At 37.9% G+C, this 15,359-nt stretch overlaps 1 protein-coding gene across 2 annotated transcripts; it reads left to right on the forward strand.

Annotated features, from left to right (window-relative positions):
* Positions 1–1,291: 1,291 nt before the first annotated feature.
* On the forward strand, positions 1,292–12,924 carry rer1 (retention in endoplasmic reticulum sorting receptor 1). 2 transcript variants are annotated; one of them, XM_037774101.1, is made up of 8 exons: positions 1,292–1,442; positions 4,873–4,954; positions 5,528–5,632; positions 5,998–6,094; positions 7,556–7,634; positions 9,168–9,303; positions 10,885–10,939; positions 12,392–12,924. In XM_037774101.1, exons 2-8 carry the CDS (start codon positions 4,874–4,876, stop codon positions 12,400–12,402), a joined length of 564 nt encoding a protein of 187 aa, XP_037630029.1. In that variant the 5' UTR covers positions 1,292–1,442; position 4,873; the 3' UTR covers positions 12,403–12,924. The 2 variants fall into 2 exon arrangements, with proteins under 2 accessions (XP_037630029.1, XP_037630028.1); XM_037774100.1 differs by having other exon boundaries at positions 10,885–12,924.
* The last annotated feature ends 2,435 nt before the right edge of the window (positions 12,925–15,359 follow it).

The raw sequence follows: 15,359 nt of genomic DNA on the forward strand, positions 1-15,359 counted from the left end.
TTCCTTTAATTTGTGTCTTTATCAAAGTCATAAAAATGTTTTAGACTAAACACTGGAGTTTTATTTGAATGGAGATTAAGTTATTTATCAAGGGTATGGACGAGATATATGCAGCATTTAAAGCAACGTGCAATCAAATGAATATGTTATTATTTATTTATATTACTAACTCGAGTAGGGAAGTGTACGCGCCATTGTATGCGCTTGTGTGGTTTTGTTTTTTTAATTCACAAGACAAATGTATTTACAAACAGCAAGGAAAAAATCATTACAATAACAAAGTTATCATCCTCAAAACTAAGCAGATATCACAGTAGACATAAAACATTTATACAGACAATAAAATTAAAAAATAATTAATTAATAAAACAAAGTTTTAAAAAAGGGATCAAGCCATTTTTCGAGACTAGACTCATAATATTACGAGAATAAAGTCAAAAGTTTACGAGAAAAAAAGTTGTAATATTATGAGAATAAACTCATAAATTTACGAGAAAAAAATGTTTAGTATTATGAGAATAAAGTCATAATATAAAGTGTTATTTTAGAGGGGAAATAGAGCAGCTGTGTGAAAGTGAGGAACGTGGAGCATCTTGTGAAGTTCTACTTTAGTTTAAGTTTCACAAATAACCAAATATTTCATCTTTTGGCTCATCAGCACCACATTATCAGGACCTTGAAGAGATTGTGCAAGAAAAACTGTGTTTATTCTAAAGAAAGAACCACACAGACCTGATGGAGAAACTGACTCTTTAGAGGAGGAGGAAATTACTTTATTCGCTTAAAATTACGACTTTATTCCCTCAATATTATTACTTTTTTTTCTTGAATATTAAGACTTCATTCTCTTAATATGACTTTTTTCTCTTAAAGTTATGACTTTATTCTCGTAATATGGCTTTTTTTTCTTGAATATTATGACTTCATTCTCTTAATATAATTCTCTTAAAGTTATGACTTTATTCGCTTAATATTACGACTTCATTCTCTTAATATTATGCCTTTATTATCTTAAAATTACGACTTTATTCCCTCAATATTATGACTTTTTTTCTTGAATATTATGACTTCATTCTCTTAATATAATTCTCTTAAAGTTATGACTTTATTCTCGTAATATGGCTTTTTTTTCTTGAATATTATGACTTTATTCTTGAAATCCTTTTTTTTCTTTAATGTTGCCCTAATACTCTGTCATAAAATCGTTAGTTGGAATAAACCTTGTGAATTTGTTGGAACACGTTTTATCGAGGAAATGAAGACGGAAGTCAGCAGTTGATCGGTTTTCGGGGCTCTACTATGGGTTCTGTTAATACACATCCATGCTCGGGGCTCTACTATCCAGCCTCCCGGAAGTAGTGACGTGTTAACAGCAGCTTGCACGAGCAGTGGCTAGTGTAGCTAGCTAGGTCGAGCCGGTAGTGACACAGCGGCCGCATCAGGTAAGAAACAACCGTCATTCATCATCTCCAGTACGACTACTAACACAACCACGAAACGCAGACACGTATTGAAAGTAAGAAAACACATTTCAAACCGTTTAAATCGCTCAGAGAGTAACTAATGAAGTAAACTGGAGCACCGTTTGGTTTCTAAGGGCTGCTAGCTGGCTAGCCGCGGAGCCGTTGGCAACGTAGCACAGTATAGTCCGGAAGTGAGCTGTCAAGATTATCGCATTGCTTGCTGGGATTTGTAGTTCAATGTCTCCCCTGATGACCATACATTTAAATGGAAAGAGAGCGAGTCGTGAACTACACTTTTATGTTGCCACTTTTTAATAGGCGCTACCATGGAATTGTGGATAATGTAGTTGCGTATATTCATTTAACAGCTCGATAGCGGTTACTAAAACTACATCACCCAGACAAGCGGAGATTTGGGCCAAAGGGTACATTTAGATGGCTAGTTAGCTATTTCTAAGGCTAATTTGTGACTTTAAAATAATACCACAGATGAAACGTTTGTGACAGTTATTGTTTGATTTATTTCGATCGTATTCGTGTTATGGTTTTTCCCAGATAAGCCTGTTTGTGATACATATGTTTTATAAGCTGCATTCCTGACTGTTTAAAGCCTGTTAGCAGCTAACGTTAGCATCAACCACGACCAGCTCAGCGGTGCTGTCTGTTTCTAGCTGACGTTACACGTTAAAGTGAATCATTAAACGGCTCTGGAATCACTACTGACACACTATGCAAGTTAATAATCAAATATATAACATTTAAACCCCCAAAAATACAATGTTAAAAGGAGGGCGACCAGCTAACCCAGAACATTCATGATCCACTCGTTACGAAATCAATGAATCACTGAAAAGTCCAGAGTAAAAGCAGCTGAATTATCTCCATTGGTCAGATTTAAGATACAAAAATCATTTTAACAGAGCGACGATTTTGTTCTTCATGCCATTTCCCCCATTTCCGTAATCCACATCATTCTGATCTCCTCTTGCACTGATCATGTGTACCTGTCAGACAGCTGTCCCATCTGGGCTCACTACATTACACTATACTACACAGAGACAGACACCAGACTGTATCAGTTGTAACCCACAGAAGACATTCCACAAATACGTACCATGATCTGCAAATATTTCACTATCCACAAACATGTATTTTTGTATTTGTGTTGTGTATCCTGCTCAGTATTGTAGAGGTCATATTTTGAGTATTTTTGACCAACCAACAACATCTAAACTGAGAAAAAAAGTTCTTCTAATACCCTGTTCCACCCAAAACAAAAGAAATTCTCTACAAAATAATAAGTGTACTGTTTAGCTGTAAAATGAGAAAGTGTGCTCCGGCTGGTGGGCGGTGCTTGGTATTTACTCAACTGATCTCAACATGGTGGCCGGGTCACAAACTTTCTCATTTTACAGCTAAACGGTTGAAACGGTGAAAACATTTGAGGAGAGAAATAGGCATTACAGTAACAGAATATTGATTCATATTTGATCAGAGCTGCCTAGTTTCACCGTTTGATCAAAGTTTGCGAGTTATTGACAGCTGCTCAGAGACGGCAGACTCCAGATCAGACTTTATTCTCGTAATATTACAACTTTTTGTCGTAAAGTTATGACTTTATTCTCGTAATATTGCGACTTTTTTTCTCGTAAAGTTATGACTTTATCCTCATTATGACCTTTTCTCGTAAACTTATGACTTTATTCTCATATTACAACTTTTTTTCTCGTAAACTTATGAATTTATTCTCATATTACAATTTTTTTTCTCGTAAACGTATGACTTTATTCTCATAATATTATGAATTTTTTCGCGTAAATTTATGACTTTATTCTCATAATATAATTTTTTCCCCCGTAAACTTGTGACTTTATTCTTGTAATATTATGACTTTATTCTCGAAATCTCAGATTTATTTTTTTTCCTCGATGTGGCCCTAATACTCCTTTGTAATATCCTGCTCAGTATTGTAGAGGTCATATTTTGAGTATTTTTGACCAACCAACAACATCTAAATTGAGAAAAAAAGTTCTTCTAATACCCTGTTCCACCCAAAACAAAAGAAATTCTCTACAAAGTAATGAATGATTTTTTTCTTGAAATAGTATGACTTTATTCTTGAAATCTCAGATCCCCCCCCTGAATATGGCCCTAATACTCTGTTGTAAGAAGGCGATGCAGCTACTGAAATGTGTGATAATTTTTATAAAGAACCAGCCGTTTGGAGCTGTAAAGAGCAGCATCTGTATGGAAGTTTTTATTGGACTTTATTAGTTGTAACCCACAGAAGACATTCCACAAATGTGTACCATGATCTGCAAATATTTCACTATCCACAAACATGTATTTTTGTATTTGTGTTGTGTAAAGTCACATCCAAAAAAATACAGGGCGGTTTTGCAAATACGCATAACGTACTCTGTAAATACGTATTTTAGGGTTTACATGTAAAGTGATATCTACACATTTGTGCATCTATTTTGCATTTGCAGATCGCTTCCTGTGCATTTGTTGGCCACATGACATTTGTAACTTCCCTCCTGTTTGTTTACAGAATTTTGTCCGATTGGTACCGCAGCAAATCTGTAGATAATAGTTGTAATCCACAGAAGACAATTCACAAATATGTAACATGATCTGCAAGTATTTCACTACCCACAAACGTATTTTTGTATTTGTGTTGTGTAAAGTCACATCCACAAAAATACAAGGCGATTTGCAAAAACACATAACTTACTCTGTAAATACTTATTTTAAGGTTTACATGTAAAGTGATAAACACGCATTTGTGCATCTATTTCTACACGTGGAATGCTATTTACACATTTGCAGATCACTTCCTGTGCATTTACGGGCCATGTGACATTTGCAACTTCCCTCCTGTTTGTTTAAGTAATTTTGTCCAATTGGTACCGCTGCAGATCTGTAGAAACAATCTTTAAGTAAGAGGTGCATTTTCTAGCTCCACCAGGAGGGGACGACATTCCCTCACATGAGCTGACGGAACTACAGTCTAAAGCTATAGAAGTAGAGTCTACTGCCACTTTAATTACCTGTAACCACTATAATCCCATCCATATACAGAGATTCTTTGGACTATCGATTGAAAAAGCCTTGCAGGAGGGTAGATTATTGTACTTTAAAATGCCTACATTTCATGCTTACCCCTACTAAGAATTCAAACATGATTAAAAGCAACAATAAACAACAAGTGAAGTGAATGTTGACATGTGTCATGTGTCTTGTGTCTTACCAAAAACTATGTTGGCTGGTAACAGTTCCACCTTGCTAGGAGATGCTAGACTTGTGCATAGTGCCCAGCTTATAAAGTCGGTTTCAGTCGGGCTAGTCAAGTGGCCTATATTCATGCACCACTAATCAAAATATCTTCATCTTCTTTCACTGGCAGAATGTCAGAAGGGGACAGTGTTGGGGAGTCAATCCATGGGAAACCATCTGTAGTCGCTGCCTTTTTCACACGGATTGGACAGGTAACGTGTCGATTATTCAGATCACACATATGTCATTTAAGTAATTAGATATTACATGATTTGATACTCTGGCCTAAATTAGTGATGCACCGATACTGGATCGGATATCAGGCCGATACTGACTGAAATAGCTGAATCGGGAATCTGTGACAATGGGTCCGATATATTCAATTCCATGTTTATACAGTATACCTTAATAAATTATATACTGGCATTTTAATTCCTGTTTAAGTTTTGAGCAAGTTGTTGCTGCATTAAAAAGGTTTATACTTGAATTGACAAGATATTGCTGTACGATTTATTATTTCAATAATAAATATCAATTCAGGTAATCTATATCTATGTATTTATTTGTTACATTTTGTTTTTACAAAGTTAGGAAAGCAATGTTTAAGCAATGATAGCCATGGGATGCTAAGTTAATGTCCAATGTCACTGTATCTCCACAAAGTGAAAGTGTTTTTCTGAAGCTCTGCAGTGTTTTATCTTAGTTTGCATCTTACTTCTTCATAAGAGATATTCTCTACCTCTGATGGCTCCATTTTGATTCCTTTTTGTATTTTTTTGTAACAGGTCTATCAGACATGGCTAGACAAGTCAACGCCGTTTTATGCAGTGCGATGGGCATCCACTCTACTACTTACTGCTGTCTACATGATCAGAGTGTACATACTACAGGTAATTGTTTATTTCCAATTTACTTTATTGTTCTTTGCTCAGGGAAGTCAACACATGTAAGCCATGAGAGTTGTACATAGTTTGTAATAAAAACCAACACTGTTACTAAATGATTCAATGTTTTTTGCTGATTTTCACCAAAGGTGAAAGATTGGCTTAAAGGACACTACAAGAGGACAGTGATTCTTCTTTTGTTTTGTTTCTCACCTGTCTAATGTGTGATATGTGTGTTTTTGAATTATTGTCTACTCGCTCGTTCTTGCACATTTGTGTACGTAATTTTCACTAACAAAGGTGCACATTCATGTTTACTGGCTGCCAAGGAAGCCTTTTAATGTGGTTCTGTTCCTTATGCTGCTTTTCAGGGTTGGTATATAGTAACATATGCTTTGGGAATCTACCATCTCAACCTGTTCATTGCTTTTCTATCGCCAAAAGTGGATCCTTCACTGCTTGACGAAGGCAAGTTGACTCAATTAAATCTGATCAGTTTTTTGTATGGTGGTCATGTTGTGTACAGTATGTTACCTCTTGGGTTGATACCTGGCTTTTAACTAGTCGCACATTATGTTCAATATCAAAGAGTACTAACGGTGCATTCACACCTAGCGTGAAACAAACTTTACGTGCGGCGTGATTACATTAAAAAGTCAATGCAAAGAGGCAAAGAGACACAAATTCCTACCGCCGCACGAGTTGAAATCTTTCAACTGCAACGCGAAATTTGTGTGACGCTGTGTCGCAAAAGCCTATAAGCATTGAGATTCTGCTGCTGTCATCACTGACGTCCTGACGTTATTGAATCAGAGATGGAGCACAAACTTATTGTGGCTGTTTGCAGGCACCCAGAGCTACGATAGTACCTCATATTAGTACAGAGAGCAGACCAAACTCTGTGTATAAATGTATAAACCACAGACTGTCTATGGTAGAAACAACAACGTCGCTGCTGTATTTAGGCCTAGATGAAGTAATGTTGAGTGTTGATGGAGCAGCTACAATGTTAGCATAGCCTGGCACTCATCGATCCAAACTCCATTCAGAAAACAAACAATTCAAGAGTTGTTTGCTTGTCGTCTTGAGAACAGACCTGACAAAGCATGAATTCAGACTTTTTACAAATCAACATCATTATGTTGTTATTTCGGCATCATTTTCGTCCGTTTATTGCAATTAAATCACAGCACAATCTGTTTATTTTGGGTTCATTCTGTAGTAGCAACGTGTGGCTTGCTAGATACAGTCAGTGCAATGGCACTGAATGTGCCTACAGCTCGCCACCGGGGGATGTTATGAACTCAGACACGACGGTGTTTGTTCCTCTGACATATCTGAAACTTCCACAACATGTACGAAACAGCAGCAGTGGTTATTTCTTCCATGTTTTATGGAGGAAAGAAAAGTTCTTGTGATCGACAGTATGGAGACGAGCCCCTTCTCCTCTTCGGCGTGTCTAGAGCGAGTAACACAAGTTAACACAAACGATCCCGGTGGTCCAACTCGTGTGAGTAAAGCGAGGCCAAAATTTGCTTGGTGTGAACGCAACATAACATAATGCTTTCCCATACACAACATGGGTATGCAGCCTCACTTGTTACTTGTTACAAAATCTTTCTTAGTATATATATATAGTCGTCCAAACAGAACGGAATACTGTTGTAGATTTATACATTTGGTTCAAAGTGTGTAACACTTCTTAACACGGACATGGATGCATCCCAACAAAGAAAATAGCTCAACATCCACAAAGTCAAACTTGTCATAACATCTCAGGAAATAAAATGTCATAGTGCCAGACACATCATTGACTAGCATAATATTATTGATCAAATATAGTTTTTTTTATGTTTTGGCTTGTACATTGTTGGTCTTCATGCTTCTTTATTAACTGCTTCATCACCCTATGTCCTGTCTCTGCTGCAGATGAGGGCCCATCCCTTCCTACCAAGCAGAACGAGGAGTTCCGCCCTTTCATCAGGAGGTTGCCTGAATTCAAATTCTGGTGAGTTTAGCTCATGGCCTGGCCGTCTATCATTGTCACCTGTTCCCCATTGCAAATGATCTCCTTTCAAAGGACCTGTGGTCAGTGTTGAAGTCATGCAGAGCTTATTCGTAGAAGAGGTAGCATTTTAGCATAAACCAAAGATTGAATTAGTCTGTATGTATTTAACTTGTAGGGGTGGGAATCAGCAGAGGAACCCGTGATACGATATTATCACGATACAAGCAATTTTTTTATTATTTTTTTATTGGGTGTGATGTCAGGAGTACAGAAACATACAAATAGAGCACAAATGTAAATGTCCCTCCATATTTTGGTATTTTTCCCCCTCACATTGCAGAAGCAAAAAGGATAAAGAATAAAAATAAAATAAATAATGAAAAATAAAGTACACATTAGTAATAATAATTAAAGGATAAAACCCAGACTACATATGAAATCGGCTGATAAAGTTAACCATATACAAATGAACAATTAAACTGCTGTTTACATAAATCAAACTTCATGATGTCACACAAATTAGCTGATGGAGAGAAATACATCTCATATGCCATAAGTCCATTAGTCTGCCCAAATACACTACGTCCAAATAAAATGAAGACATACTACAACAAAAATTACAAAATACAAATGGTCTTAATGATACGGAAGCACTGTCATTTGGTCAAAACAAAGATAAGAGAGGCTGCGAGGTATAGTCAAATATCTGGGCTGTTCTGCGAATGGCAAATTATTTTTTTTCCAATTTAAGGAACAACATATACTCCATCCATCCTCACTGCCATTTTAAACATTTTGCGATATGCTGAGTATTGTGATAAGATATATTGCAATTTATTACCTTTTTTTTCAACAGCAAATTATGCAGTTTGTCCACATCTGTTTTATCTAAGATACAGTTCTCATTCACATCTCTTGAATTCAGCGGTCAAGGGACCCCTTTGAAAACGTCCTCGCTAAAACTTAGTATGAATTTGGACTGATATTTAGTGTTCTTCGATTCCTTAGGTTTTCTAGTTTCATGTCTCTTCACTCTATCTTTAAGACTGAATGCGCTATAACCTCTGAAAGACGGAATAGTGGCTGGGTCGGATTGTTAAGAGGTTAATAGTTTATATAATAAAAGATCGATACTTGATATCCGTGTATCGATACAATATTTGCACGCATGGTGTATTCAAAGCTACTAGTTGAGCATTAAGTCCACATTTGTCTGTGTTCTGTTGTTTGTGTTAAACCGTGCCCAACTGCCACGTGTTTATGCAAACGCTAAAGGAAAGTTGTTTTGCATCAGTCACGCAGCTGGATAAGATAATCTTTGGTTCCCCTTTTTCATATGGCTCAAATAAATGACTGTGTTTTTAAAATTATGAGATAACTGTAATGGTACTGAATAGTTTATTCATCAGTTGTTTTCAGACTGGCTGGTTGTATTAACTGAACTTGGAGTTAAGGATGTTGATTTATGCTTCATAATCGTCACAAATGTGGTCACGCTGTTGTAACCGAGATTATGTTACTTTTCTTATCCAGGCATTCGGCGACAAAAGGCATCGTCATCGCCATGATTTGCACATTTTTTGAAGCCTTCAATGTGCCAGTGTTCTGGCCTATACTTGTAATGTACTTCATCATGCTCTTCTGCATCACCATGAAGAGGCAGATCAAGGTAAAAACTATACACTGACTGACACATACCCATGCACTGCATACATTGACACACTTGCGGCTGTACTGGAGTCACAGTGTAATGCAAACAGTGGAGAGTGGAGAAGCAAATCTTTTTATCATGCACCATGAGCATGCAGTGTAGAATGTCAGGAGTATCAGATTATACAAGGCAATACAAAAATAAATTAAAGTAGAGATGTCCTCAGCTTTTACCAAAACTAAGGGTGCTTTCACATCATGGATCCGGGCCCGGATCCGAGTACACTTGACCCCAAAGTCCAGTTCGTTTGATCAGTGTGAACGCTCCGTACCGTTCTCAAGCAGCACGTTTCGTCAATCAGTACTCGAGTCCACTTGAAAAGGTGGTCTGGAGTACGGTTCATGTGTGCTCGGGTACGGTTCACATCAGGTGTGAAAGACGACTGTATCAAAACCAAGGCCCATTGAAGGAGGCTGGGACACGGGCGGACACGGGTCTTGGGGTATGGGGTATAACCCATGCGCAGTGTAACTGAAGCTGCGGTCGAGCGTTGCGATTGGCACAGTTTCGGCGAGTACAGACCAGATTTTACTGCGCATGTGTTGTAGCCCAAAGATATGACGCGTTGATGAAGCGTGACCCAGCCTCCTTTCTATAGGCCTTGACCAAAACACGGAAGTGGACTGCTTTATAACGCGAGCAACGTTAGCAGTCAGCGAGTAGTTTTGGAACAGGACAGGCTTTTTTCAACGCCGCAGGTCTCCTCCGAAATCTGTATCTGCGCGCAGCATGCGCCGACAGTTCATCCTCTGAACTGTACGGACATGATTGATAAAGCAGGAAGGCAGGCGAGAGGGTCCTTAAAATATAAACAATAGTAGGCATTTGAGTCGGGCGATATTTGTTATTTTATTTAACTAGTTTAATAGCCTGCCTCCGAAGAACGAGAGCCACTCAGCAGGCAGAAAGAAAGAGAGACAGCGGAGGGGAAACGGTGTGTAGAGTCGGCATATTCTCACATCAAACTCGGTGAAATAGAGAGAGTTTATTTCCACCAAACCAGAGTTGGTGATTGTTGGAAAAACTAACAACGACGGTTTCGGTGAGTGTTTTTATGATGCTTCCAACTAGAACAGCTGATCTCAACATAAACAAATACACGTGGATGATGAAGCAAGTGTACTCGGGTACAGAACAACTTTACTAATGTGAAAGCTGAGCGGCGTGGGAGTGGAGAGAAGGGGGACAATTGTACTCGGGCACGGTACGGATCAAAACGCCCTAAACTAAAAAATTAAATTGTCAATTCTTAAAATGTCAGTCCTGGTTGATTCAGTATTTCTATTTGATTCACAACATTTTGCTACGAGTTTAGCAGTCTGGAGTCTTTTTGTTGATAAATGAGTATAGAAAAAAAAATAGAAAAATTCTATTTCTATGTACACAAAATGGTCCGAAAAGTGTGCCTAGTTCCAATTTGTATGTGTATAGAACAGCATTTCTTCTGTAAATGTCGCCACAGACACCCATTTATAATACTGCAAATATATAAATATACCTGTTGCTAATTCTCCTCTTTTTCTTCCCCACCTTCTCCAGCATATGGTCAAGTACAGATACCTACCCTTCACACACGGGAAGAGGACATACAAAGGCAAGGACGAAACAGGGAAACCTTTTGCTAGTTAGAATCTCCCACCTTCCCTTCCCCTCCTCCTCCATTTAAAATGTATCAGTCACAGCTAGCGGGGAGCGACAAGGGGCAGAGATTTATTTTCCATTTTGTAAGCAGGACAGTAACATGAAAAGTACGAGTTTTGATCCATGGTTCAGTGTTGGCTGAAGGATATGAGCAGCATGGATCAAAATTAGACTGAAAATATTGCCTTTGTCTATTATTAAGGGATAGGTTTTTTTTTTTTTGTTCTTGAGGACCCTGATCCTCATTTTAGGATTGGTCTGCATTTGTTCAGTAGTAGGTGAGACTCAGTGCTGCCTTTTGCCTTTTTAACCCCATTGGGTAAGTATAAAGTCACCAAGGAGGAACCACACTGAAAAAAAAGTTGCAGTGAAATTTGTAATTTTTGTTTTTGTTTTGTTTTGTTTATGATTTTTTTTCAATGATGGTGATTCCAGTACATCTCCTTTCTCCCAAGTGAAATAAATCTGCCAACTTTTTCTGATTAATATATTGGTACCTACTTATTTGTAACAAGTTATATATTGAAGTACTGAAGTCAGTAGTGTTAGAAAAAAATGACATGATTTTAGATGTTTAAGAGGAAATCTGAAGGAAACACAACGGTCTTTAAGTTAATCTTTTGTGATAAAAAGTGTGCGGCTGCTCTGGCGGTCCTCTGGACTACACGCAGACACTTTGGAAAAAAATTAGTCACATTTCACTTGAATATGCATTCATGACAGGCAGGACAACACTTCATCTCTTCAAATGATTAGACATATAATTTGATTGTTTATCCTGAATTGGCAACTAACGCAATTCCGTGTATTACCTGACTCTCACTAGCATAGCCTGTGCAGCAAGCATCAATATGGATGATTAACAGGGACTTGACTTGAATCTTCAGCCACCCACCACATCATTGAATGCATAATTCAAAGCCGAGTGTCACTAATCCCAACCCATTTAGTCTCCTGTAGCCTGTAGTCTACCTTAAATCAGTTCTTTCTACTTTAGCGCCTTCGTAGAGTTTAACAGATGGGATACTGTGTTGTTGAGCGCCCCCCAATAAACCAAATAATTTTGCATTATTTTAGGGGGCATTTAGCTTGAAAATGGCAAGTCAATGAATTTATTTTAGATTTTTAGACCATTGTGTGCATAATTATTCAAAACATACTTTGACTTCAAAGTGCACAACCAGTATTCAAATCCAATTCATAACGAGGTCTAATGTGAACAATTACACGTTTATCCCGACGACCTTTTCTCTTTGAAACATTTACCCGTCTGGGTTTCAAAGCCTGGGGTCCATTCAATTTGTGTAGACTAGCTGTTGTAGTACTTTATAATCATGTGTTTACTTTGAAAAACGTTATGGTAAATAGTCATTCCAAGCAAACTTTTGTTCTCTTTCTTTTGCAGAGGAAACATAAGAAAACAGAGATTGAGAGCTTTTATTATAACAAATGGATGAAGTGGTTGCCGATCACACTTTTTTCTTTTCTATAAAACCTGTTGATTTGTTTTTTCTCCATTTTTATCAGACTGCTGGGGGATTATCTGTCATTACTAAACTTTGATCAGCACTGTAGTAAGGGATCAAAACATTTTCCTGTAAAAAGTTTGTGTTTCAAAAGGGTTGTCTGGAGGATTTGTATATATATATATTTTAAAAATATGAAATTTTTTTGAGATTATTTTTATTTTTTGTTTCTTCTTCTTCCTACCACCATACTTGTTTCCACGTGTTTAAAATTCATTTCAGTTGAAATTGATAATGAAAGCAGGACTGGTTAATTGGGTTCTAGATTTGATGAATTAAATATGTTTCTCATGGATTGCATGTTATTGTTTTCTTGTGCTACAGTTACAAACAAAAACATGATTTTAATAACTTAAATGTAATTTTTTCACTCCAAAATGCTATTAAAGAGGCTGTGTCCCTTCAAACAGTTCATAGTCGTCTCTGCCTCATATTTTTGTAGATATTCATGACAGAGAGTTAAAGGATCTGGATCTGAAGTTTGATCTGAGCCCACGGTGTCACGACACTTTCAGTGTAGTTCATAATTCACTAATCATCTTCTACACACTATACATGTCCCTAGATTAGTGATGAGAAATACAATGAAAAAGTGCAACAGTGATATGAACACAAATTAACAGAATTAATGTACAAACAGGCCACATTTAGAAGTGATAGCAAATACTCTCAATATCTAACTTCCCATGTTGCTGTTGTCTGCATGCATTCATCACATCAGGGACTCAAGTGCACCTTTCTCCTTAAATTTCTCTAAAACCATTCATTGCACTATTAGCCTTACTTGCTTAAAGGGACTGTTTGTATCTTTTTAAGCGTATAAATATACCGGGTCGGGACACATGCGCGCTCGCATATGCGTGCTCGCGTGTGGCCGGAGCTTGTCCTCCGCTGCCTGCTCGCCTTCACTCAGACTGCAGTGTGGAGTGAGCGAGCGTTCTCGCTCTGCTCGTTCCACCTCTAGACGTGAACGCGTGCTCACTCCACACTGAAGAAGAGTTAGTTTAGCTCTGAGAATATCTAGTGAATGTACAGTGGATGTTTGTGCAGAAATAACTGCTGCAGCTCCTCCAGACCAACAGAGGTTTCCCGTGTCTTGGGAAGTGACGGGGCTCTGCAGAGAGTAACGTTATCAGCGGCACCCGGTCGGATTTGATAGCGTTTCTCTTCCTGCTCAGTCCCGGCACCGACCCGCTTTTCTACCTCCGGAGAGGGAGACAGTATTGATTCATGGAGAGACCTTCGTCTGATCAGCTAACATTACTGCCAAGCAGGTGAAATATAGAGTGATATTGTGGTTTTAGCTGACGTGTGTCGCCTCACTGTTTTGAGCGATGCTCATTCATGTCTATTTAGAGCACGCAAGCGCGAGCCCGATCCCAACGCTGAGCAATTCTGAAAGTTACAAATAGTCCCTTTAAACCTGAGTTGCTATAGAGCAGGGGTCAGCAACCTTTACTATCAAAAGAGCCATTTTAGGCCAAAAAAATACCTGTCTGGAGCCGCAAAACATTTGAGCATTGTGATGAAGGCAACACAGTTTATAGTCTAAGTATATAGTATATAAGTCTAATGCAGTGAGGGCCAAAGTGCAAATGTACTACGGAGTATTAGGGCCACATTGAGGGAAAAAACATCTGAGATTTACATAATAAAGTCATAACTTTACGAGAAAAAAAGTTGTAATATGAGAATAAAGTTTTATTCACGAAAAAAGTCGTAATATAACAAGAATAAAGTCATAACTTTACGAGAAAAGAAGACGTAATATTATGATAATCATAACTTAACTTTATGACCTTATTCTCATATTACAACTTTTTTCTCTTAAACTTCGCACTTTTTTCATAATACAACTTTTTTTCTCGTAAACCTATGACTTTATCCTCGAAATCTCAGATTTATTTTTTTCCTCAATGTGACCCTAATACTCCGTCGTTCCGTCGTACCATACACCTACAACAATGATAAATAAAAATGAAAATGTAAACAAAAAACAGTTATTCATTTCCATTTTTAACTATCCACAGCCACTGGAGAGGGGCTAAAGAGTCACAGGTTGTAGACCGCTGCTATAGAGAAAGGTAAACTAAAAAAGTCCAGATGTTCTAACTATAGATGGGACTGATCCGATCCAATATCAGTTAAAAACAATAATAATGACTTATCGGACTGATTGCCATTGCGCTCCTCTTTGAGGTGATATTTTGTCTTTTGAACTCATTTATAGAAATCTACTAGTGGTTGATTTGTTGAGGTTTTTCTAAAACACTAAAGTAATAGCCATAGCAATTTGCACTCCTACACCTGTTTGTATGTGAAGCCTACTTAACATACAGTTCCAATGAAATGGAATGCAAATGGAATGCAAATTTCTTGCAAAGCAGAGCTCTGCTATCAGATGGGCAGATATCCATATTCAGGTGTCTGACCAGACCGGAATTAAGAGTTGGATTGATGCATCTCCTCTCTTCTAACAGAGGGAAAGTGTCTCCCATGAATGTTAAACTTGAGTTCAAGTCCCGGCTCTGGCTGGGCCACTGAAGAGACATTCACAGAGTAGGTCAGAAGCCACTCCCGCGTTGTCTTGACTGTGCTTAGGGTCAATCCCAACGTCCCCCCTAAGGCCTTAAGCCCTGAACCCTCAGGGACTTAACTGAACTGACGTCACCTGGTAAATGGTTGAGTGTGAGGGGCTTGAAATGTTATAAATACGAATGGGACGGCATTTGCGGCGACATATCACATTACCGTTTTTATTTAACGTTTTTTTTTACTGCCTATTTGAACGTCTTCCAGGCTCTTGCCTTACGATTAATGTCAAAAAATCTAATTATTTGTTTTTGT

The sequence above is a fragment of the Sebastes umbrosus genome, chromosome 6 (assembly GCF_015220745.1).
Source record: "Sebastes umbrosus isolate fSebUmb1 chromosome 6, fSebUmb1.pri, whole genome shotgun sequence".
NCBI lineage: Eukaryota > Metazoa > Chordata > Actinopteri > Perciformes > Sebastidae > Sebastes > Sebastes umbrosus.

Coding starts and splice junctions, on each gene's coding strand:
- rer1 (XM_037774100.1), top strand. CDS start 4,874: ATGTCAGAAGGGGACAGTGTTGGGGAGTCAATCCATGGGAAACCATCT. Junction 6,095..7,555: donor TCCTTCACTGCTTGACGAAG/GCAAGTTGACTC, acceptor TCTCTGCTGCAG/ATGAGGGCCCATCCCTTCCT. Junction 9,304..10,884: donor CCATGAAGAGGCAGATCAAG/GTAAAAACTATA, acceptor CACCTTCTCCAG/CATATGGTCAAGTACAGATA.